The sequence below is a fragment of the Pleurodeles waltl genome, chromosome 1_2 (assembly GCF_031143425.1).
Source record: "Pleurodeles waltl isolate 20211129_DDA chromosome 1_2, aPleWal1.hap1.20221129, whole genome shotgun sequence".
Taxonomy (NCBI): Eukaryota; Metazoa; Chordata; class Amphibia; order Caudata; family Salamandridae; genus Pleurodeles; species Pleurodeles waltl.
Window position 1 is genome coordinate 447242833 of NC_090437.1, and position 22900 is coordinate 447265732.

Sequence of the window (22900 nt, forward strand, 5' to 3'; positions counted from 1 at the left end):
GGCAAATGTCACAGCAAAGGATAGATTTCTTAGTCTGTTTGTATAGGCCCGGCCACCAGAAGTGTTTCTGTAAGAGTGATATTGTGGCCGCAACACGAGCATGAGCAGATGTGACACCCTCATGCACTGCTTTGATGAGATCTAATCTTTGGTCTTGGTTGGGGATCACTCAATCTCCCACCCCAGGAATTGTTGGAATGGCAACATTCTGTGCACTGATATGGTAGGAATATTTTGTAGGGTATGCTTTAAGAAGAGGCTTGCCCTTGGCCGAAGCTTTCACAGCAGCCTTAATTTCATTATCCAGTCTTGTGTGAGAACGAGTCACTGCAGCAACAGAAGCCATAGATACTGCAGATTTGGCAGCTTCATCAGCCAAAGTGTTTCCTACAATGTGTACTCCTACACGTCGATGGGCCAGTGTATGTACTACATGAGCATCTGGTAGTTTATCCTTAACATCAGCCACCCTCTCCCACACAGTTCTGTGTTTTGTGATGCTCCCCTTGGAGTCTCTGAACCCGTTCAACCGCCAATTATTGAGATAATCATTGTAAGGCTGGACACAGTAGTATGAATCACACACAATCAAGCTGAGCTGTTCTGGGTCCTTATGTTCCAGTACCAAGATGAGAGCTTTAAGCTCAGCCAACTGAGCGGTTCAGTCCCCCAGGTTCTGCGTGTAGGTATTTTGAGGGTGGAATACACCATGCTTCATTACTCCGCTAACAGCTGCGCAAGCGGCTGAGTATTGATGTTTTGTACCTACTGCTGAACCATCAGTGTAAATGACAGTTTGGTACCCGTCAAGTGGCAAGATGTTAGTAGGTGCGGGTACTTCTGTTCGTATTGGAGAAATTCTTGTGTTTGAAGTTTTGGGTCAAAGATGTAATCAACGTCAGGGAGGCTGCCCATTAAATCCAACGTGGATGTAATCATTTAGCGTAGGAACGCTTGCTTTGGTGACAGCCTCTAAGGCCGGCACTGGTGTAACAACAATAATGCATTTCCCATGGGTAAGTGGCCCCGCCTTGATGACAGCCATCTGTACAGCAGTTAGAATTTTTTCTGTGGGTGCAAAGGGTTGTTCTGCCTTTGAGTACAAATGTAATTTGCATGCATTGGGCACTGTGTTTCCCTCATTAAAGGTGACATAGGTGAACCCGATGGCACCAGCAATTATTCTGATGACCAAATTTATTTTGTTGTCACATGTGTGTAAGTGTTTTGCTTCTAGCTTGTCTTGCTGCAATCCTCCAAGGATGCACATGTGTTCAATTGTCCAGTGTCTACTTGAGAAATCTGGGCAAATTAAATCATGGAGTGATTTCATGCGTTATGCATAACCTGGAATGTAAGTTCTGCCAAAGTCAAAGAAAAGTAATGACTGTAGTTTCTTGATTGTATTTGGTGGTTGAAGTTGAGCGCATTGTTCTAAAAAACGCAGGGCCAGGCTCTTGCCTTCATTTTTAAATTGAATTTGTAGCCTAGGGCGGCGAATCCTAAGACAATCTAATCGACCCTGGCAAGATGAATGTTGAGGTCCTCATCTGTGAAATAGATGTCATCCACATAGGACAACGCCTCTGGATCAATATCATGCAATATTGATATTACATGGGCGGAAAACAACCCTGGGCTGTTCTTAAAGCCCTGAGGCAAACGGCAAAAATGTTTTTGTGAGCCAAATTAGGATGCACTCAGGTCCTGACTTTCACGCGCTACGTTCTGGTAGAAAAAAACATTGAAAATATCCAAGGCTGTTTTGTATTTCATGCGCACTATGTTAATTAGTGCCGTGCTGTGTTTATTGCGTAAGTGCATCTTCAGTTAAGGGTCTGTAATCTGAAACTATTCTATATGAATGGTCTGGTTTTGCAACAGGAAATAACAGGTTATTCATTGCTGAAACACAGGGCTCTATTGCTCCCTGTTACTCGAGTTGAGTGAGGATCTCTCTCATGGGAGCTTCAGCCTCATGGTTAACAGAATATTGAAGCTGAGGTGTATACCTAATAGGTATTACATGGTGGGGGAATCCTTATCCCACCCTACATGGTTGCAGTATAGCGCGGGTGCCTGCGCCAAAGCCCAGTCAACAGCGTAGGCTTTCTTTACCGCTTCCGGAACAAGATCTGAGAAAGAAGGCAAAATTACATCTTCCCCATGTTGGGAGTGTGCAGACATACTCAAGTGGCAAGTCTTTTTCTACCAATAGGCTATCACAATTGAGTTTGTCCCAAAAAAGTACACTAATAGTGCACTTTATGTCTCCCTCAGTTCGGATATTTAAATCATAAACCCTGTCGGGTAGGAGGACGTGCCCATCCGCAGCCTCAAGTACAAGAAAATACTTAGTTGCTATCACATTCAGATGATCTTTCAGACTCTGGCGACATATCGTGACTTCTGCCACGCTGTCCAGTAGGGTCACTGCCCATGTGTTGTTCCTCAGCAATGTTCTCAAGTTTGCTTGCATGTTATAATGAAATCGCTCCCACCTTCTTCTTTTTGGATTGTGGCTTTTATTGTGGGGATTTGACCTCTTTCTTGCTTGAGAAACACTGTGAGTCTTTTTTGTGTTTCACGTAGTCAGTGCATTGCTCTGACCAGCCCAGTCTCTCACTCGGTCTGTCCGGCATGTCCTGAAAGGAACGAGAGGGAGCTGTATCAGTATATCTGTCAGGAGCCTTTAAGGTTTCTCTATTCCTGAAATTATATCTCCTTCCGGAGATCACGGATGCAGAGAGTCTGCTCTCTGTCTTCTTCTGTCTTTATATTGTTTTTGTTTATCCCAGTGCTTTGTAGAACCCTTTTGTGCTTGGTTAGTACCATCCTTAAGGGTGGTACTCTGAATTTCAGGCTTCTAAAGCTTGACTCCCAAACTATACCGTCCCATACTAGTATAGGTTTCGGAAATAATTTTCGGTAGTTCATGCTCCTGTTCCAACTGTGGAATCCCTCAGAGCCTCTTACCTATAGCCAACGCTACCGCTTCCCCTTTAATGTTACTGAGTATTATTGAGGAGACTGGGTTGAAGCCGCGCATCAGTTTCATCCCCAAATCTAGGGCTGGAGCAGGCACGTGTTAATTTTGTATTTGTTTTAACACTTCCGGTAAGTTGGCAAGTGTCGGGGTACCATGAGTGGTAGTGTAAATTGCAGGGAAGACTGTATCCCACGTGGTGCAGTCATCCACTGAGGAAACCATTCCAAATGCCAAGCACCTTGTGAAAATGCTATGTTTATCATGGGGTCCCAGGTGGGGAAACACTGATTCCAGCCGGTTAGTTTTTTGTGCTATCCAGAACAGCATTTTTTCACGTTCCGTGGGTGCCTTGCCCATGATAGAATGTGCTGTTTGTGGGTTAATTCCAGTAATGGCCAATTGGTGACCAGCTCGTGCAGCCCGTGCTGGGGCGGTATTCAAGGTCCGCTTAGCAAATTGTACCAATCATCTATAAAGTTAAACTACCTCATTATATAGTGTGTGTATGTCAGCTATTTGCATTTCCTGTACGCCAAGATGTGGTGTATATGTGGCAAACATGGGCCATGTTGGTCCGTCATTACTTAAGGGACCTAATCTCACTAGTTGTATTACATATAATAGTGTGCTGTTGAACCATTTTTGAAGTTCTTGATAGGAGAGCGGTGTAGCCGGGTGCTGGAAATCCCAGCTACATACAATGCCGATCCACGGACCGACAAGTGCCCCGGGGGTCCCGCAGAGAAAGAAATCGCGGAAGTCGGAAACCCGGATATCTGGGTTTCCATAGTCCTGAAAAGGGAAGAAGGACAACGTGCGCGCGGTGCACAAGCAGAGGAAGATGAGGAGGAGAAAGACGACGGGACACATGAGGAGAGATCGAAAGAAGAGGATGCGGAAAAAAGCAATTTGGACGTCGAGGAAGGAGAATCAGATAACCGAGGACTATCGACCTCCAGAGACGACCCCATGGAGGGACAAGGAGGTCCCAAAAGGCAGCAGCTCCACCATGTCCCTGGAGGGGCGTGGCTCCAGCAGGTACGGTCCTGCCTGAAGGACAGAATAAGGGCTATAGTGGTAAGGGAGGAGGGTGGAGAGTGCGAGTAGAGGGAGGTTGGGAAGGGATTTGTGGGAAAGAAAAGCGACAGCACGAGGGGAGCAATAACTACCTAATATGTAGTTAAAAAGGGTAAACAGTGGTTCTATTATTGAGAAAGAAGTTTTGGGCACCACAGTGGTGACGGGACGGGACCTATAAACTATAGCCATCTTCTTTTTTTTTTTTTTCCCTTTTCCTTTCCCTTGGGCTGGAGTCTTACACCAGACCACCACCACTCACTCTATGTATGTATCTCTCTCTCTCTCTCTCTCTCTCTCTCTCTCTCTCTCACTCTCTCACTCTCTCACTCTCTCACTCTCTCACTCTCTCACTCTCTCACTCTCTCACTCTCCACCCTCTCCACCCTCTCCACACACTAAATCATACAAACAAATCACCCAGACATACGACTTACCTACCTTTCATTCCTTTTTCCGGTCTACCTGACGACACCACTGCCGGGGAAACATCATCAACTACCGGGAACCCTAAGAAAGAAGAGAACAAAGGAGATCACCAACACATAAGGAGAAAAGACAGTGACTGCTACAAGGGCACCTGTACTCTACAATAAAACCACTTCTATTCAATCACCCACCTGGGTGTCTCATTAATCCCTATCGCTATACCCACTGCCACAAGCGGTATCGATGTGGTTTGTTTGCTATATTATATGTTTGAAATGTGTATGTTGTAGTGTCTTCCTCTGGTTAGGTAACCTAGGAATAGAATGTTTCTCTTTGGTAAGCCTCCTGAGCTGTCACGATAAATGTGACATCCCGGCCCCATCTGTTAAGCCATGGGCTAGTAGATGTTGTGTCAGTGCATGTCTGACATTTCTGAAATGTCTATAGCGTTAGCTATATTTTGTGATTGGTACAGAGATGGAACACCAAATGGGGAGAAATGCTTTTAAAGAGTTCAAGCTTGAACAGCCTACAGCCTAAGTAGGTGCTCCCAGTTCAGCTGAGGAGGATTTCCCTTAAGACCACGGACGTCTTCATATAATGGTGAGAAATCGAGATACTCAGGATATCCATAAATCAGTGCCAAAATACCATTGTTGGTGGCGCCATATCATAGTTGGATTCTCACTCCTTAGCAAGACTGCTGGTTTAGGGGTGACAGCACTTCTGTTTGTAGGTGACTGAGGCACTCCTACAAGTCGCAACTGTCAGCCAAACCCTCCCGGCTCACAAGCAGTACCTCTCCAAAACTCTAAAAACAACGATGATTTCTGGCAGCCTAACGCAGGGACTCTAGATTAGACCTCTCAGAGAAGTTGTGGTAGAACGGAAGTTACCCTTTCCTCTCATTGGCAACAAGACTCATACACACATAGTCAGTAAAGGAGATGCAGGAGAGTTTTCAATAGGTTTATTGAAAATACTGCCATCTTTCATAAAATGCATGTGCTGCAGTGATTGGGATAATGAACAGTAATAAAAGCAGAATGGTGAAGAGGAGAGTTGTGAATATAAAACCCCCCACCATCTTACAATAAACATTAAATATAAAATTCCTAACCAAGAAAGCCTAATACTCTACTCTAGTGAGAGAGAGGTATAATAAACCTACTCTGCCAGTATCAGGTCCATGGGAAGTGCCCCCCAACTCTTGTTACCTTGGAATGAGGTCTCTAGGTCAGACTGCATGGTGACACAAATGCTGAATTCTGCAGCATAGATGGCATCTGGAAGGAACCCTGCTATTGACCTTCTCTGTGTGAGATGTATTTATACAGATCATGCAGGATTCCTAAGCAGCTATGTTCCTAAACAAGTGATAATGTGGCAGACTTGTGTCAGCAGTTGTATAAACAACCCCTAACAAGTGTGCATGATGTTCCTATCACACGTATGTGAGACAGGGACATGATGACAATATCTACGTGTATCACTGATGGTGAAGCTGATAATGACGCCTTCTCAGAATAGCACTGATAATGAGAAATTAAACATTTCTCATAAAATATCAACAATAGCAGCAAGCTAAAAGAAATAATAAATGAATGAAATAAAGTTGAGCACACTAAGTGGGTAAAAGGTCACTAGGTGACGGGAGCACAGTCCTGCAAGTCAGAGGCCAAGCTGACTCCTGTGTCCCAGAGGAAACTAAAATGGATTCAACACATGTTCATCTAAAGTGTGCAAGCTAGAAGCCATCTCAAGAAACTCAGATGGGCACTTTTAGCTTAGGTAGGGGCTAGAAGGGAGGGGTTGGATGTTGTCATTCAGTGCTACGAACATCTCGAACACCATCATAGTATCACAATTCTTTTAATTATTTTGATTATTAATTTCTTTCATTGCCTCTATATTGTTTGGTTTGTAGTTAAATCCAGAGATCTTATCTGCACTAAATTAGGATGTTGATTTTAATAAAGTCTTTAAATGTATGTGTGGTGTGGATTCTTTTGTGTGTCGAGCTACGGTGACACTAATAACAAACAATCAGTCCTGTAGTCTCTCAGGCCTGATCGCTGCCCAAAATGCATCATTTTTATGTAAAGCATACATGGTTTGTGAGTTACATTCCATTCCCTTCTCTATCTCTAGTTGGTTAATTGGCTCCGAGCCTATGTTAGACCAGAGGGTCTGGGGGTTCTAAAACTGGACTGTATTTTGCAGAGGTATGCAAAAAGAACGTCAGTACCCTGCAGTTATGGCATAGCTTGAAGTCTACTTGAAGACCGCAGGATAGGGAAAGGAAAAAGATGGAAGGTTCCTCAGAAAGAGGAGCATACATCTTAAAACATTAGTAGGGCATATTAAATTGCATGCACAGATTATTTGAACTGCTTGTAAATTAATGACTTTTAACTAATTTGTAAGAAACTCAACTAAAAAATGCACTCTTTCGTCTACTTCTCTTTAGGGCTATCCTACAAATACCCACGTACTGCATGATGATGAATCTATACTGAAATATGAGTTTGGCATAAACTCCGGTTCTCTGGCATTTCATGAGAGTTCCAGTACAGGGGCATGCACATAGATTTAATTCGATTTCTGCTCATGGGTACCCTTCCTTCTCAGAACTACGCTTGAATTTAGATTAAACCATCGCAGAGTGCATTTGCATGTTAGGATAGCGGTGAAGTTCTTTTCCAGGACTGGACGCCAGTAGAGTTTATAAAAGTCTTTATTGACCTATTGGCTCAAAGGTTGTGCGCCTTCAAAGAAAGGAAAGGTAGAGTGAGGTTGCAGCCACTCATGTTATTACAAATTCATACTTAACCCTAAAAAGGACCAGGTGCACCTCAGTCCTCTTGCAGGCCCCTTATTAGATGCATGAAACTAAATAAAGGCTAGTCATTGCACCTAGGTTTCACCTCTGCCTTATGTCGTTGTCACATCAGGACCTATTGCGTTTGCCCCTTCCCTATTTGACCTCCTAGGCATTTGCTGTTTAGTGCAGGGCCTCACCTAACCCGGGGTTAAATGGCATCAACGCCTTACTTGATTTGGGATATGTATTTGACACCATGCAGTGGCTTTTTCCTGCAAAGTGACCTCGAGAGATTTGGGTTTGATGGCAGCATTATACAGGTTTTTAAGGTTCTCCAGGTAGAAAGCTTTGGTGCATAAAGGCATTAGGAAAGGGTGCCTACTTTCCTCAGTGCTGTTCTTTCTTAAAATACTTCCACCTGGAGCATCCCTACCAACTGAGGGATGCTTATAAGTGCCTTGTTTTTGGGTGGCTGCAGCAGACTTGTTTGTCTAACTGCTTATGGTATACCTGTGAATGTGCAAAATCAAGACATGAATATCCCACTCGCTATCAGTGATCTACTACAGCTGCCTTTTGAGCCTCCAGGTCACTAGGTGAAAATCAAAGCCTTTTCCCCTTTTGCAGGGCAGTATGTGAAATAAAACAGAGAGTTGTTTTAGCTTGTCTCCTGGTAGGTGTTGGTATCAAGGTAGATGTAGGTGTCACATCTACTGAGATAACGTCCTGCACACTGCAACACATTTGTCATGTGGAAAACGCCCATCATTGGATAAAGATCATCAAATTCTACTGGACAATATGGAAAACACCGTTATTGCAGAAAATTGGCAGGATAGGCTGATCTTCAAGCTGACCACACACATTTTGGAAATTTTTAAGAGCTGTGTATACTGTTGCATAGTTTGTGACTGGAGAAGGTATTACTGGTTAAAAAAAAAAATCCTTCTTCCGTGAGATGGTATTCTGTGAGATCAGAACATGAATTCCAGCACACCAAGGAACTGGCTTTTCTTCATCCTTCAGTCTGCACGAATATGTGATATGTCCCCAGTCACTTTGAAACTTTATGGTATACTGTGGCATGTTGATGGCTTGTAGTCATTTTGCACACATTGGCAAGGCAGTTGGGTTATAAGTTTGCAACTTCGTTTGTTTAGGCCTACAGCTGACACAGCTTGTGGTCCAGTCTTGAAAAAGCACCAAGGCAGTATTATGTATGCTGGATGTTCCAGACAAAGAAGAGCTGTCTTCAGAATCAAAATATTAAGACCAGCAATCGTAAATCCTTTCCTGGTAAAGTGTCTTGGGAGTAGTGTGCTGTCAAATTCACACGTTTTTACAGTATGAGCTGCTAAAAAGTTCCTGCTCCACACTATATCATTATAACTTGCTGATACACCAATCCTATTAATTGAAGTGATTAGCTCTCTATTTTTGCACTTGTCATAGATTGCGTGGGCAGTCATCATGTGTAGCTGAATTTTTGTTTTGCTGTGATGTAATTCATAAACCGTGAACTTGAAAAGACAGTACATTTGCCTGTCGGTTCATGGGACTGTCTTCCACTTCTTCACTTATATCTTCGAAGCCATCATCCATGTTATCTGCTTCTGTTCCGAACTCAACAACTTTAGTTTGTAACACTTTGCTGATATCAAACAATGATGGAACAAATGTTAAGACAACATCAGGCATTCTTGTAGACTCCCATGATTTGCAGAGATCTGGAGCATCACAAAATATGTCAATAAGTCCAAAATCTAAATCTATCAGGACTTTGCTTAAAATTGTTCCTGCTGATTTCACTGCATCCTGTGATCTTATTTTGGCAGCAAGAACTTCAGGAGTCAAACCAGCTGAGGACACCATAAGTGGCTCATTCTTTCTGTCAGACTAACAAAAATAAATTCTGTCATTGCACAGTCTCACCAGAAAATCTTAACTTCATTTCATTATTATGGATCAATACAGTTTCATCAATGTTGGCCATTGTTTCTCTGATCTCACTGAGTGTGAACCCCCTGCCAGCACTCGAGTCGCTTTTAAACTTCATGTGATTTTTCAACGAGAGCAAACTTAACTGAAGGCTGGCAGTCACGTTGCTGCTGAGAGCTCATTGTACATTCATATTTTCAAATGGATACACTCGTACAGTTCGATGGGCATACAGATCTGCTGCAAATACATTCACCTTTCTGTTTAGCTAAGCTATTCTGCTGAAAACTTCATCTTGAAAGAAACTAGCTGCAGATAAAACATGTTTGCCCTTTGAGACTCACACACTCCGAACTTTGTTCTTTCATCAGTCCCTTTGGCCCCTGTTCTGGCTAAAGATAACATATTGAGGATCCTCTGCTTTCTGTTCAGTTCTTGGAGGTGGACCAGGGGTAGCCATCAATCTTCTAGTGGCTGGACATTGGGTTTGGTTGTTGTCACTTTCTCAGAAAAACTCAGATTTTTGTTGTGATTCACTGGTTTCTGCTGTTTTTTTTACACATTTTTTCCAGACTTTTTTTCCATTCTATAAGACTTGTAGCACTTGTTGTTACAATGATAATATATTTGATCCTCTTCACTGATCAGTTTTAATCTTTTGTGAACTTCGTCTTGTCGTATTTCTGCAGCATCTCAAACTTTCTTCTATCCAGCCGCAGTTGATGTTGGCTTTTCTTTAAGATTAGTTTAGCATATGACACATTTTTCTTTGTTGAAGGAGTCCTCATATTTTGTAGTTAGCAACACTCTGTCAGGAGGTTAAGGTCCTCTGCTACCACCTGGTTTCTCATGTTTATGAATTTGAATCAAAGGAAAACCTGAAACAAAAACAATATTAACATAAATTACCAATATGATGGCTCAAACACATCATTATAGAGCCGCCATTTTGGAAAACGGAGTATATATGTCTCATAGTTCCTGAAATATTACGTTATCACTGCAACACATGTTGTCCAGGCCCTGGCAGCCACTCAGTTTTCTAAGGACCTACAACTCGGACACACACTTCACACTCATGTTACGATCACTGAAGCCCTACCAGAGTTTAGTTCCATGCAGGCCAAGCCCCTTATGGGTAACCTTGGCTGGGTATGGCTCTCTCAGATCTCCCGCACCCTAATAATCAACTTGCCTGATATGCTGCAGCACCTTCAGGATTGGTGGGAGGGATGGCTGGGTCCTATTGAGGATGAGGACTGGAGGGATGCCAAGATGGCCCAGAGAGAGCTCGATATCTCTCTCAGGGCCAAGATGGCCCAGAGAGAGCTTGCTATCGCTTCTCGACTGCAAGCAATGCAAAAATACTATCTCCACTCTGCCTACCTCTCCCCAGCTCGGTTACATTGGGCATGTCTTAGTCCCAGCCTTTCCTGCCCCTGGTGTGAGACTGAGCGAGCAGATTTCTACCAGATGGTATGGTCCTCCCCATGGTGGCGATCTATTGGACAAGGGTAGCACAGGAACTGACTGGCAGATGTGCTTGGGTGGGAGATGCCCTTTTCCCCTCTACTAATACTGCTTGGTGTGTTTGAGGGTTCTGGGAGCCAATGGCTGAGAGAACCTTTCTAGGCACAGCCCTCCATCTGGCCAAGGATGATATTGCTTCACAGTGGATGTCCCCCACTCCTCCTGCACCGTTGCGGTGGCGACAGGGAGTAGACTGGTGTGCACAACAAGAGTGTGTAGTTTATACGGTCAGAGGTTGCCCCCGTAAACATGGGCGGGTCTGGGGGAAGTGGCTGGGCTTTTTTGCTTTAATGTTGTATTTGGTACAAGAACTTGTGTTGGGCTTAATGTGTCGCTTTTGTGATGCTTAAGGATTGCTGTTTTGAAATATTGCCATGCATGTATGTCAACATGCTGTTAGCTAATTGTGTTTTAAATTTGCCACTTTGTGGATTAAAACTAATTAAAATCTGTTTATCAAAACATTTTGTCCAGAAAAAATCGGCCTTGATTAGCAATGTCTATTCAAGCTAAATTATTTCACTAATGATCCTAAAACACAAATCAAAAATGAAACTCTCTAGACAATTTTTTTTTTACAGCGGTATATCAAGGGGCAAGGACTAGTTTATACAGTTGCCCCTTAACCAATCATCCTATTTATCACAGGCTTTCTACCTCTGTTATATTTTGTCTCCTTAATTATCATACGCTATGTGCCTCCCTTCTTTCAACTGTCCCTAATTTTATAATTGACTCTGTGTCGCTTCTCTGCTTTTCAAGCATTCCCTGTATTTATCAAAAGCATTGTTTCTCCTGTCCCGTCTTTTCTTTCTCAGTCTGTTTCTCTTCTTAGGTGAGTGACCTGTAAATGTAACTAAAAGTTCTGGTACTGCACAACTTGTGTGCCTTAAGTTAGGAGCTATTTTTCATCTGTATATGTCTGTAACCAAGAGCAGTAAACGCTGTAGTAATGGATTGTACCAGACCAACTTGAACCTGCATTTTACAAACTCCATGTTAGCGACCATCTGTTTCCTGCCTAAAGTTACTTTTCAGTTAAGATTTCTTCAGAATGTTGTCTGGAATCAAAGGTAAACGTTGAATTCTGCGTGCAGATTTACCATTTTGAAGAGTGCCTGGTGGCAAGTGGCTTTAAATGTTTTTTAATGCAATGGTTGACTGAATTTGGTTTTCACGTCTCTTTATTTATTACCCAGGCCCAGAGCATCATTCCGATGCTGAAAGAAGAAGTTAAACCCATAATGGAACTTCTTTCATCTATGAAATCACACAGTGTGCCAGAAGAAATAAATGTAAGTCCTTTTTATGTCTGATGCATTTTAAAGAGAAAGCTTCTCACCACCCCAGCTGAACTCAATCCCAGGGATTCAAAGCTGTACATTTTTTTTCGCTGAAAAAATAAAGGTTAAAATGACGTTATACTTGTGTGAAAATGTCACTTACAGCATAACATTTTAAACGTAAACACTGAAATTCACCAATTATAGTTAAGTGAAGTAGCTATAATTTGTGCCATCAAGCACATATAATGCACGCTTATGCCATGCACAATGTTGTCATAAATTATTTCAAATACCATTAGTGATGTTATCATTGCTGTCACTGAATGTGTCATGGGTGATGTTATATGTGAGGCTATAAGCAGTGGATGGTGGAGGACAAAGCTCCAGCTCTGGGAATGCTTAAAATACTATAATCTTTTCCTTGGGTCATGTTATTTAGACCACAGGAAAAATTATTTCCTGGGGGATGCTGCACTCCTTGCAGCCCACCACTACAATTAAATAACATGCTGGTGGCGCCTCTGCCTAGATTGGGGCACCACCATCAACCAGAATAGATGTTAAATAGCCCATAAATGGGGGTTCTTGTCAGAAACAGTGAATAATAAATGAACGGCTCCGGCCACTCATTTTTTTATTTGTTCCCATTGTTTTTTTTATTTTGTTTTTTTTATGGGTGTCTCTGTCCCACTTTTTAGCCAGCCTTGCTTTTTGTTTGATGGTTGTCCTGGTCCCACCCAGCACACCCACATTAATTTCTACTATTGTGGCTACGGGGGGAAGGTGCATGGTGCATGGGCCTGTGGCCTCGCCGGCTCCCCTGCAAGCACACATCTGGGTGCAGAGGAAGCCAGCTTCATTAGATTGTCCCCATTGGTTGGGAGTAGCTTTTGTTTCTGCTACAGCCAGGTGAGAGCTATCTTGTGTTTCCTGGCTGCTAGAGCGTGGGAAGCAAGTTGACATGCTCCCTGCACCTCTGCTTGCGAGAGTGCATGCAGGATGCAAGAGTGTCCCAGGGTACGGGGTTCCTGAGACACAGTTATGCTGTGGACCAAGGGGGACGGGTCCCTTTGGCCATGTGATGGCTCTCGGAAGGGGGGTGGGGGCACATGATGACAAATAATAATAATCCAGCAGTGACTCTTTAGGGATGGAATCCACAGGACTGTGCAGTAGCTTGGTGGGGAAGGGGGAAAGAGGGCAGACCCCCTCCTTTACAAAAAAAAAAAATTGTATTAAAGAGGCCACATTGGATCGGGTCCCCTGGACCATGTAATAACTCAGGAGTGCACACCCCCTCCCTTTAAAAGAATGTATTCATTTATAGAGGCCTCATTTGGATAGCGTCCCCAGGGCGGTTTACCGACTTAGGGTGGGTGCACGCCTCATCACACGTGCAACAAAAATTAATGAAAACAAACAGATTTGCGGTTTTAGCAAACCTAGAGGTGAGGGTATCTCTACCCTATGTCTCTATATGTTTAAAAAAAAAAAAAAAAATCAGGTCACAGGGACTGAGTCCCCAAGTCCTAAAATGGCCACCACCGCATCTTTGTTGATGTTGTGGCAGCCAGTCCGATCTAATTTTGATCAGTCGGGTCAGTGGATTATCTCTGCCTCTAAAGACACATACATTTTCCACCTTAATTTCTCACAAAACTACTGAATGGATTTACACTAAATTACAAAAAGCATGCTTTCTGGGTAAAGAGCTAGCTTTCTGCCAAATTTTATTTTATTTGCGAGCAGCAGTTTTTTCTATATCTCTGTTCAATTTTTCTATTCAAATCTGCCTGGGAAATGTATTTTGGGACCGCCATCTCCTGTTTTTCTCAGCCCCCCCCCACTTGACTGATCACCCCAAACCTTTCAAAGAAGGAACAGAGTTAGATGAGACTGTTTTTTTTTAAATGTTTTTGGAAAGTTTCATGGAGATTCGTCAAACAGTGGCAAAGTTATCAGAAAACAAAAAAATCTATTACCTATGGAGCACAGGGAGTTTATATATTCATAGGTAAATTGATTTTAATGACCCGTAAGATACAACCAAAACCATTTCCTTACCTTTTGCTTTTCATAGAATGTATGTGAGTTCCATCGTGACTCATCTTAATTTATATGTTTTATCATTATCATTTTTCTGCAGATCCAACTATATGTAATTAACAATATGCAATATGCAAATTAAATTCTGCACTGTAACAAATTTCATAAAAACAAAACGTTACAAAAATTAATACCAGTATAAATATACATCTAATTATGCTTTTGGCAAGTCATTTAGGTTATACTTTGTTATATTCAAACCACTACAGATTTCATGCCTACAAAAGTAAAAAAACATTATTGATAACTCCTTATTACTGGTACAAATGTGACATGTTATATTAGGTTGCAGTAATCCTCATTAGGTAGTTACACAGAACAATATGTGAAACAAATACTGGTCAATTACAAAACAAAAATAAAATAGGGGGCATACGCCAAAATTGGAGACTTGAAAATTATGACTCTTCCTGTATTGACTCTCAGCTTCTCTACCGAAGTATGAGAGAATCTGAGGCCTCGGTCTAGGGGAAGGAACAGGGTCAAGCATCAGTCATTGCCACTGTTTTGTTTCTGGGGCACATTCATCCATTTGTGACAAAAGCCATAAATGTGACAGCAGGTACAAGTCTCTTCCTCGGGCACAAGAAAAACGGAGAATAACATCTGGAGTTCTTACCATATAACTCCACGGGTACAGGGAGATTCAGTGCATATAATATCATGGTTCAGCCCTCAGTAGCAGCATTAAGAAATGGCCTTGCTGCCTCTTGTAGTGTCAGTTGAAACACTTTATCATCTCATTCATCCACAGGTATACCAACAAGTAGAAGAATGCCTCCAATCCCCTTGATATCAGGTTCTTCTCCACGAGCATCACCGGTGGATGACTTACTAAGATTTAATGATGTTTTGTTCAGAGGTGCCACTAAGCCCAGTATAGATAACCAAACTGTGACGTTATCCTCTGCTTTGATTTTTGAAACTCTACATCACAGGACAGCTTCACAACCACACTTGCCTCTTGTGTTGAACCTTCTAGAACCAGCAATGCAACAGTTTCTCACTCCACCGTCTTTGAGGTCTGCACCATTTTGGTTCCTAAAAAAGTTCCTGAACAGTACCCACTATTTCTCAGGGCGGACCCCGCCTCCGCCCCCAGTCTTGTGATAGTAACAGCTGCATGAAAGACCCCTTCTGCTTCCTCTTCTTCATCTTTGGTCCCACCGGACAAAAAAATTAAGCAAATAGATGCCCTGGTTAAAAAGATGTGTGGAACATCACCATCTTTTGTTAAAGTGGCTCTACAGGGACAATATGACCGGTCCCTCTGGGATTCCTTAAACATGTTCACTGAAAATCTGCCTAACGAAGACAGGCAGCTACGGTTACATCCCTGTAACCTTTGTTTTTTTAGGTGAATTTCTAATGTTTTTTAAAATTCTATTTCCTAGCTATAACATCCCTGTAACCTTGTTTTTTTCAGTGAATTTCTACTTTTTTTTTTAACGTAAAGTAATTTTTATTACTATCCCTAAATCCAACCACCGCTGTGCACTGGTTTCGGCCTCTGGCCAGGCCAGGCCCTGGTCCTGCAGCAAACCCCCTATAACCACCCAACCCCATGCCGAGCATGGCTGCGGGGGTTAGCTGCAGGGCCTGGCCTCTGCCCAGTCCCTACGGCTAACCACCCAATCCGACACTGCGCACGACATTTAGCCGTGTTGCAGCAGGAGTTGGCCGCAGCGCCTCTTTCTCCGTTCGTGAGAGAGTGGCTTTGGGTTTGACAATGGCTGTGAGAGTGTCTGGGTGTGAGTGGGTAGGTGAAGGGTCTATGTGGGTGTGAGAGTGGGTATAAGAGGGAGCACTTTCTACTGGTTAGTTAGTAAGTGCTACCTCATATGATGAATTGTCAGTGTTGGGGAGGTGGGCGTGTGCGGGCCGCCTCACCTGGCCCATTTCGGCCCCAGGGACCCTATCCCCTTGAGCCCATTACAATTCAGTGGGCAGGGGGCTGCATTGCCCCCCTCCCCGTGCTGAACTCTGCCCCGGGGACCCCATCCCCGATGCCCCACCCTTATAAAGAATTTTTACAAAAATGGGGGGTGGTGGGGTTTGCATGGCCCCCCACACCAGGCCAATCTCTGCCCCTGGGGCCCCATCTTTCATGGCCCAGCCTTCTAAGAAAATGTTGGGGGGAGGAGGGCCGCACAGCACCCCTCCCTGGATCGATCTCTGGCCCTGGGAAACCCACCCCTGGGTCCCACCCCTCTCTCCGGGATGATTTCAGCCCCAGGGCCCCCATACCCCTGGACCTGGCCATCTGTCCTGGGTGCCCCACAGGGCACCCACTGTGCAATAGGACCACGATGGGAGTCTGAAGTCGCCTGTGGTCCTAGCCGGCACACTGCATCCTGCGGGAACCAGCACTGCTATCACAGACAGGGAGCTGCTACAAATGCAGCTCCATTTCTGTGAGAACAAATATTTCCTCTGTTTCCCTGCCTGCATCTCTGCAACCTCCACTTCCAGCAGGTTACAGCTGTTTGACAGCTCTCACTTGCTGGAACCGGAGTGTTTGCTCTTACTTGGTGGGAGCTGTCAAAGCTTCTGCCAAGGTAGAGCAAACAGCTGTGTCCTAGGGGTGGGAACCCTGGGTCGTAGCAGGAGCCTGCCTTTGGGTGGGGGGGCAATCCCCAAGGGCACTATTGGCTCCTCAAGGGGGGCTGGTTGGTCCCCACTAACATTTGAATTTGCCCCATGGAGGTGGTGGTCTTCAGGGTCAGGGGTCTGCAAAGGACCTCCTTCAATCTTCAAATTCAGCACTGGGGAGGTGGCTCTCCCGCCCTGTATTTATTTCATTCATTATTTTTTTTGCCCCAGGGAGATGGTGGTCCTGGCGGGGTGGAGGGGGGGTGCTAGGGGAGCATGCTCCCCTAGCAAATAATCAACCACCCCATTTTGAAACAAAGCATTTAATTCAGGGAGGTGGTGGTCACCAGGGCTCGAGGGGCCATTGTGAGAAAGTAGCCTCTTTCTAGCATGGTTAAACCCACTTTTGGTCTGTTTGTGAGAGTGTGTCAGTGTGTTTTTACTGTGTCACTGGGATCCTGCTAGCCAGGACTGACCCCAGTGCTCATAGATAAAAAAATATATATATGTCGGTGTGTTTTGCCTGTCTCACTAGGATCCTGCTAGCCAGGACCCCAGTGCTTATAGTTTGTGGCCCAATGTTTGTCTTTGTAGTGCTTAACTGTGTCACTGAGGCTCTGCTAACCAGAACCTCAGTGCTTATGCTCTCTCTGCCTTTAAATTTGTCACTGTACGCCAGTGACTTAATTTACCAGTTTCAAATGGCATACTGGACTCCCCTTATAAGTCCCCAGTATATGGTACCTAGGTACCCAGGGCATTGAGGTTCCAGGAGATCCATATGGGCTGCAGCATTTCTTTTGCCACCCATAGGGAGCTCAGACAAACCCTTACACAGGACTGTCATTGCAGCCTGCGTGAAATAGTGCACACACTATTTCACAGCCATTTTCACTTCACTTAAGTAACTTATAAGTCCCCTATATGTCTAACCTTCACTTGCTGAAGGTTAGGTGCAAAGTTACTAAGTGTGAGGGCACCCTTGCACTAGCAAAGGTGCCCCCACATAGTTCAGGGCCATTTCCCTGGACTTTGTGAGTGCGGGGACGCCATTACACGCGCGCACTACATATAGGCCAATACCTATATGTAGCTTCACAATGGTAACTCCGAATATGACCATGTAACATGTCTAAGATCATGGAATTGTCCCCCCATTCCAAATCTGGTACTGGGGAGCCAATTTCATGCATCCTGGGGGCTCCACCATGGACCCCCAGTACTGTCAAACCAGCTCTCTGAGGCTTGCACTGCAGCTACAGCTGCTGCCACCTCACTGACCGGGTTCTGCCCTTCTGGGGTCTGGGCAGCCCAGTCCCAGGAAGGCAGAACAAAGCATTTCCTCTGAGAGCAGGGTGTTACACCCTCTCCCTTTGGAAATAGGTGTTACAGGCTAGGGAGGGGTAGCCTCCCCCAGCCTCTAGAAATGCTTTGAAGGGCACAGCTGGTGCCCTCCTTGCATAAACCAGTCTACACCGGTTCAGGGGCCCCTTCTCCCCTGCTCTGGCGTGAAACTGGACAAAGGAAACGGGAGTGACCACTCCCCTGTCCATCACCACCCCAGGGGTGGTGCCCAGAGCTCCTCCAGTGTGTCCCAGACTTCAGCCATCTTGCTTTGCAAGGTGTGGGGGCACGCTGGAGGGCTCTGAGTGGCCAGTGCCAACGGGTGACGTCAGAGACCCCTCCTGATAGGTCCATCACTGATAAGGTAGCCAATCCCCCTCTCAGGGCTATTTAGGGTCTCTCCTGTGGGTTCTCTTCAGATTCTGCTTGCAAGTTTCCTTCAGGAATCCTCTGCAACAACTTCAGACTCTTCTGACCTCGGATCAACCGCAGCCTGCTCCAAGAAACGCTGTAACTGCAACAAAGTGTCTACAAGAGACACTTTTCTTCAGCAACCTCCACTCCAAGTCAGCAACTGCAACAGTTTCCACGGTGGGCATGCTCTGGGGACTCCCTTTCTTCATCCTGCACCAGAAGGACGAAGAAATTTCCTGTGTCACTCCCCTGCTCCAAGCAAGCACCTTCCAAGACGACGATCGGTACCCTGGGACTCCTCTCACAGTGATGAGCATGCTCCTAAGGACACAGAGGGTGGACATCATCGACATAGACTGTCCTGAGGTCCTGCTGACGCAATTTGGAGGAGGTAAGACCTTGCCTTTCCCGAGAGCGACGGCACCCCTGTGTGCTGCGTCTTCTTCACCTCCTGAGACCTCTGTGCACTCTTTGCAAAATTCCTTCGTGCACAGCCTGGCCCAGGTCCGCACTCCATCCTGCGACGCTCAACTCGCTGAGTTGTTCTCCGGTGGCGTGGGACCTTCTTTTGTTGTGCCCCCAGGTCCCTCCTGTGTCCATCCAGTGCCATTTTGATGCAAAACACACTTTTGTCATAGCCAAGGCTTGTTGGCGCCTTCCAACATGAAATCTCGTCTGCAACGATCTTCACGTGCTGCGGGACATCTTTTGCATCATGCAGGAACCCGCTGGCATCTTCCTAGGGTGCATTTATGCATGCTTCGACTAACCGGGGACTCTTCTTATGCACCCTCTTCTGGGTTGGCTGGGGCTCCTGTCCTTCCTGGAACTTCTTTCGACTTCTGGACTTGGTCCCCTTCCTTTGCAGGTCTTCAGGTCCAATAATCCAGCAGTTGTTCTTTCAAAACTTGGTTGGCTGCTGCAAAATCCCAAAGACGAGGTGTAGTGTGTCCTAAGGAAACTTGCAGTACTCTACTTCTGCTTTTCTGGGCTCCGGGGTAGGGTAATTTACATACCTTTACTGTATTCTTACTCTCCCAGCGATTCTGCACACACTACACTTGTCTAGGGGGGAATTCGTGATTCGCATTCCACTTTCTTAGTATATGGTATGTGTTGCCCCTAGACCTATTTTCTCCCATTGCATTCTGTAGGATTTCCTACTGTTTGCATTGTTCTATGACTATTTACTTGTCTAATTGTGGTGTCTAGTGTATATATTGTGTATAATACTTACCTCCAGAAGGAGTATTGTCTCTAAGATATTTTTGGGACTGTCACCCAAATAAATACCTTTATTTTTGGTAACACTGAGTATTGTCTTTACTTGTGTATAAGTACTGTGTATCTAGAAGTGGTATTGCATGAGCTTTGTATGTCTCCTAATTCAGCCTAAGCTACTCTGCTATGGCTACCTCTATCAGCCTAAGCTGCTAGAACACTACTACTTCACTAATAAGGGATAACTGGACCTGGTATAAGGTGTAAGTACCCAAGGTACCCACTACAAACCAGGCAGCCTCCTACAACCATGCGCCCCCAACCCACCCACCCCTGAATTCAATATAAGATAAGCCCTGGGGAGGTGGCAGTTCCCAGGACTTTAGTAGGCCCCTTAAGGGGGGGGGGGGGGGGATTTGAACACCCTTCCTTTATTTTGAATATCAGATCTCAGCATGATATTGGGAGGCTTGCAGCAGGTGTGCATGCTCCCCTCTCCTCTTACCCCCCCATTCTTGGCCCGGGGACCCCATCCCTGGGGCTCAGCCTAATTATTATTCTTTATTATTTTTTTTGGAGGGGGCTGCGTGCCCCCTTCCCTGGGCCAATTTTGGTCCCAGGGATCCTATCTCCTGGGGCACAGCCTAATTATTTTATTGGGGAGGGGGGCTGTGTGGGCCCCCCTCCCCAGGGCTGATTTTGACCACTGGGACAACTCCACCTCTTCCCCTGTTGGGGACCGTAAAGGGATCCTCAAGGCCCTGCGGTTCTAGCTCGCTCCTCACCTCTTGTGGGAACCGGCATTGCTAAAGCAGCTCCCTCTTTGTGAGAGCAGTTTCCTCTGTTTCCCTGCCTGTATCTCTGCGGGCAGGGAAACCGAAGAAGCCTCTGCTTTCAAAGCGGGAGCTGTTCAACAGCTCTTGCTAACTCAAAGCAAAGTCTTTGCTCTGACTTGGTGAGAGCTGTCTGTCAGAAGATTACCCATTAAATCAAACTACCACAGGAGCAGATGCCTTTTACCAAACTCCCTCCAACAGATGCGTGCTCAGACTTTAACTGATTATCTGAACCCTGCATCTTCTAGGGGGAAAGGGGAATGGGAATAGAAAAAGAGAGACTGCCTCCAGATCCAGTTCCAGCCTGTGTTTCCCACTTGAAGAGTGGCAGTTAAACCTGAAGAAGCTAGTTCTAAGAACAGCCTCCGCAAGAGCCACCGGGAGTGAGGACGCCGCTGCAACCAGTGAGGGTACAAGTGAGGGAAGAACTTAACAACACTGGCAATAGTTTTCCTGACACTGTCAAAGCTCCCTCCAAGTCAAAACAAACAGCTATCTCCTAGAGGTGGGCCGGGCCTGGAGGTGGTGGTCCCAAAAGGATATCAGTGGCTCCTCGGGGGCCACGCTGCCCCCCTCTAACGTTAAATAGCCCTGGGGAGGTGCTGATCTTGGGGGTCCGCAACAGACCTCCTGTGTCTTTTAAAATGTGCCAAGTTGTAGGGGGATGGGGTGTCCTCCCGGATGTGTGATGGGGCTGGGTGCCCCACACACGCTTCTTCAGTTAAACGCTCCAGGTGGCGGTCCCCTGGGCTGCGTGAAGGCCTGCACACCGCTCTTGCATAATTTTGATTAACTGCCCCGGGCAGGTGGTGGTCCCCGGGGCTGCGGGTGCGCGCAGACCCCCCACACTAGTTAGATTAAGTGCTCCATGGAGGTGGCAGTCAATGGTCTGCGGGGAGAGCTGGACAGCCTACAATACAGGGATTGCAGAATTATTAGGCAAATGAGTATTTTGACCACATCATCCTCTTTATGCATGTTGTCTTACACCAAGCTGTATAGGCTCGAAAGCCTACTACCAATTAAGCATATTAGGTGATGTGCATCTCTGTAATGAGAAGGGGTGTGGTCTAATGACATCAACACCCTATATCAGGTGTGCATAATTATTAGGCAACTTCCTTTCCTTTGGCAAAATGGGTCAAAAGAAGGACTTGACAGGCTCAGAAAAGTCAAAAATAGTGAGATATCTTGCAGAGGGATGCAGCACTCTTAAAATTGCAAAGCTTCTGAAGCGTGATCATCTAACAATCAAGCGTTTCATTCAAAATAGTCAACAGGGTCGCAAGAAGCGTGTGGAAAAACCAAGGCGCAAAATAACTGCCCATGAACTGAGAAAAGTCAAGCGTGCAGCTGCCACGATGCCACTTGCCACCAGTTTGGCCATATTTCAGAGCTGCAACATCACTGGAGTGCCCAAAAGCACAAGGTGTGCAATACTCAGAGACATTGCCAAGGTAAGAAAGGCTGAAAGACGACCACCACTGAACAAGACACACAAGCTGAAACGTCAAGACTGGGCCAAGAAATATCTCAAGACTGATTTTTCTAAGGTTTTATGGACTGATGAAATGAGAGTGAGTCTTGATGGGCCAGATGGATGGGCCCGTGGCTGGATTGGTAAAGGGCAGAGAGCTCCAGTCCGACTCAGACGCCAGCAAGGTGGAGGTGGAGTACTGGTTTGGGCTGGTATCATCAAAGATGAGCTTGTGGGGCCTTTTCGGGTTGAGGATGGAGTCAAGCTCAACTCCCAGTCCTACTGCCAGTTCCTGGAAGACACCTTCTTCAAGCAGTGGTACAGGAAGAAGTCTGCATCCTTCAAGAAAAACATGATTTTCATGCAGGACAATGCTCCATCACACGCGTCCAAGTACTCCACAGCGTGGCTGGCAAGAAAGGGTATAAAAGAAGGAAATCTAATGACATGGCCTCCTTGTTCACCTGATCTGAACCCCATTGAGAACCTGTGGTCCATCATCAAATGTGAGATTTACAAGGAGGGAAAACAGTACACCTCTCTGAACAGTGTCTGGGAGGCTGTGGTTGCTGCTGCACGCAATGTTGATGGTGAACAGATCAAAACACTGACAGAATCCATGGATGGCAGGCTTTTGAGTGTCCTTGCAAAGAAAGGTGGCTATATTGGTCACTGATTTGTTTTTGTTTTGTTTTAGAATGTCAGAAATTTATATTTGTGAATGTTGAGATGTTATATTGGTTTCACTGGTAATAATAAATAATTGAAATGGGTATATATATTTTTTTGTTAAGTTGCCTAATAATTATGCACAGTAATAGTCACCTGCACACACAG

The 22900-nt window shown here is 45.2% G+C and overlaps 1 protein-coding gene across 5 annotated transcripts in view; it reads left to right on the forward strand.

Annotated features, from left to right (window-relative positions):
- Positions 1-22900, forward strand: part of C9orf72 (C9orf72-SMCR8 complex subunit) — a 228434-nt gene that overhangs the window by 61944 nt on the left and 143590 nt on the right. For all 5 annotated transcript variants that reach the window (XM_069240640.1, XM_069240656.1, XM_069240670.1 and 2 more), the window contains one exon: positions 11987-12082. In XM_069240640.1, the coding sequence (XP_069096741.1) occupies positions 11987-12082 (96 nt within the window). The remainder of the gene's footprint in view (positions 1-11986; positions 12083-22900) is intronic.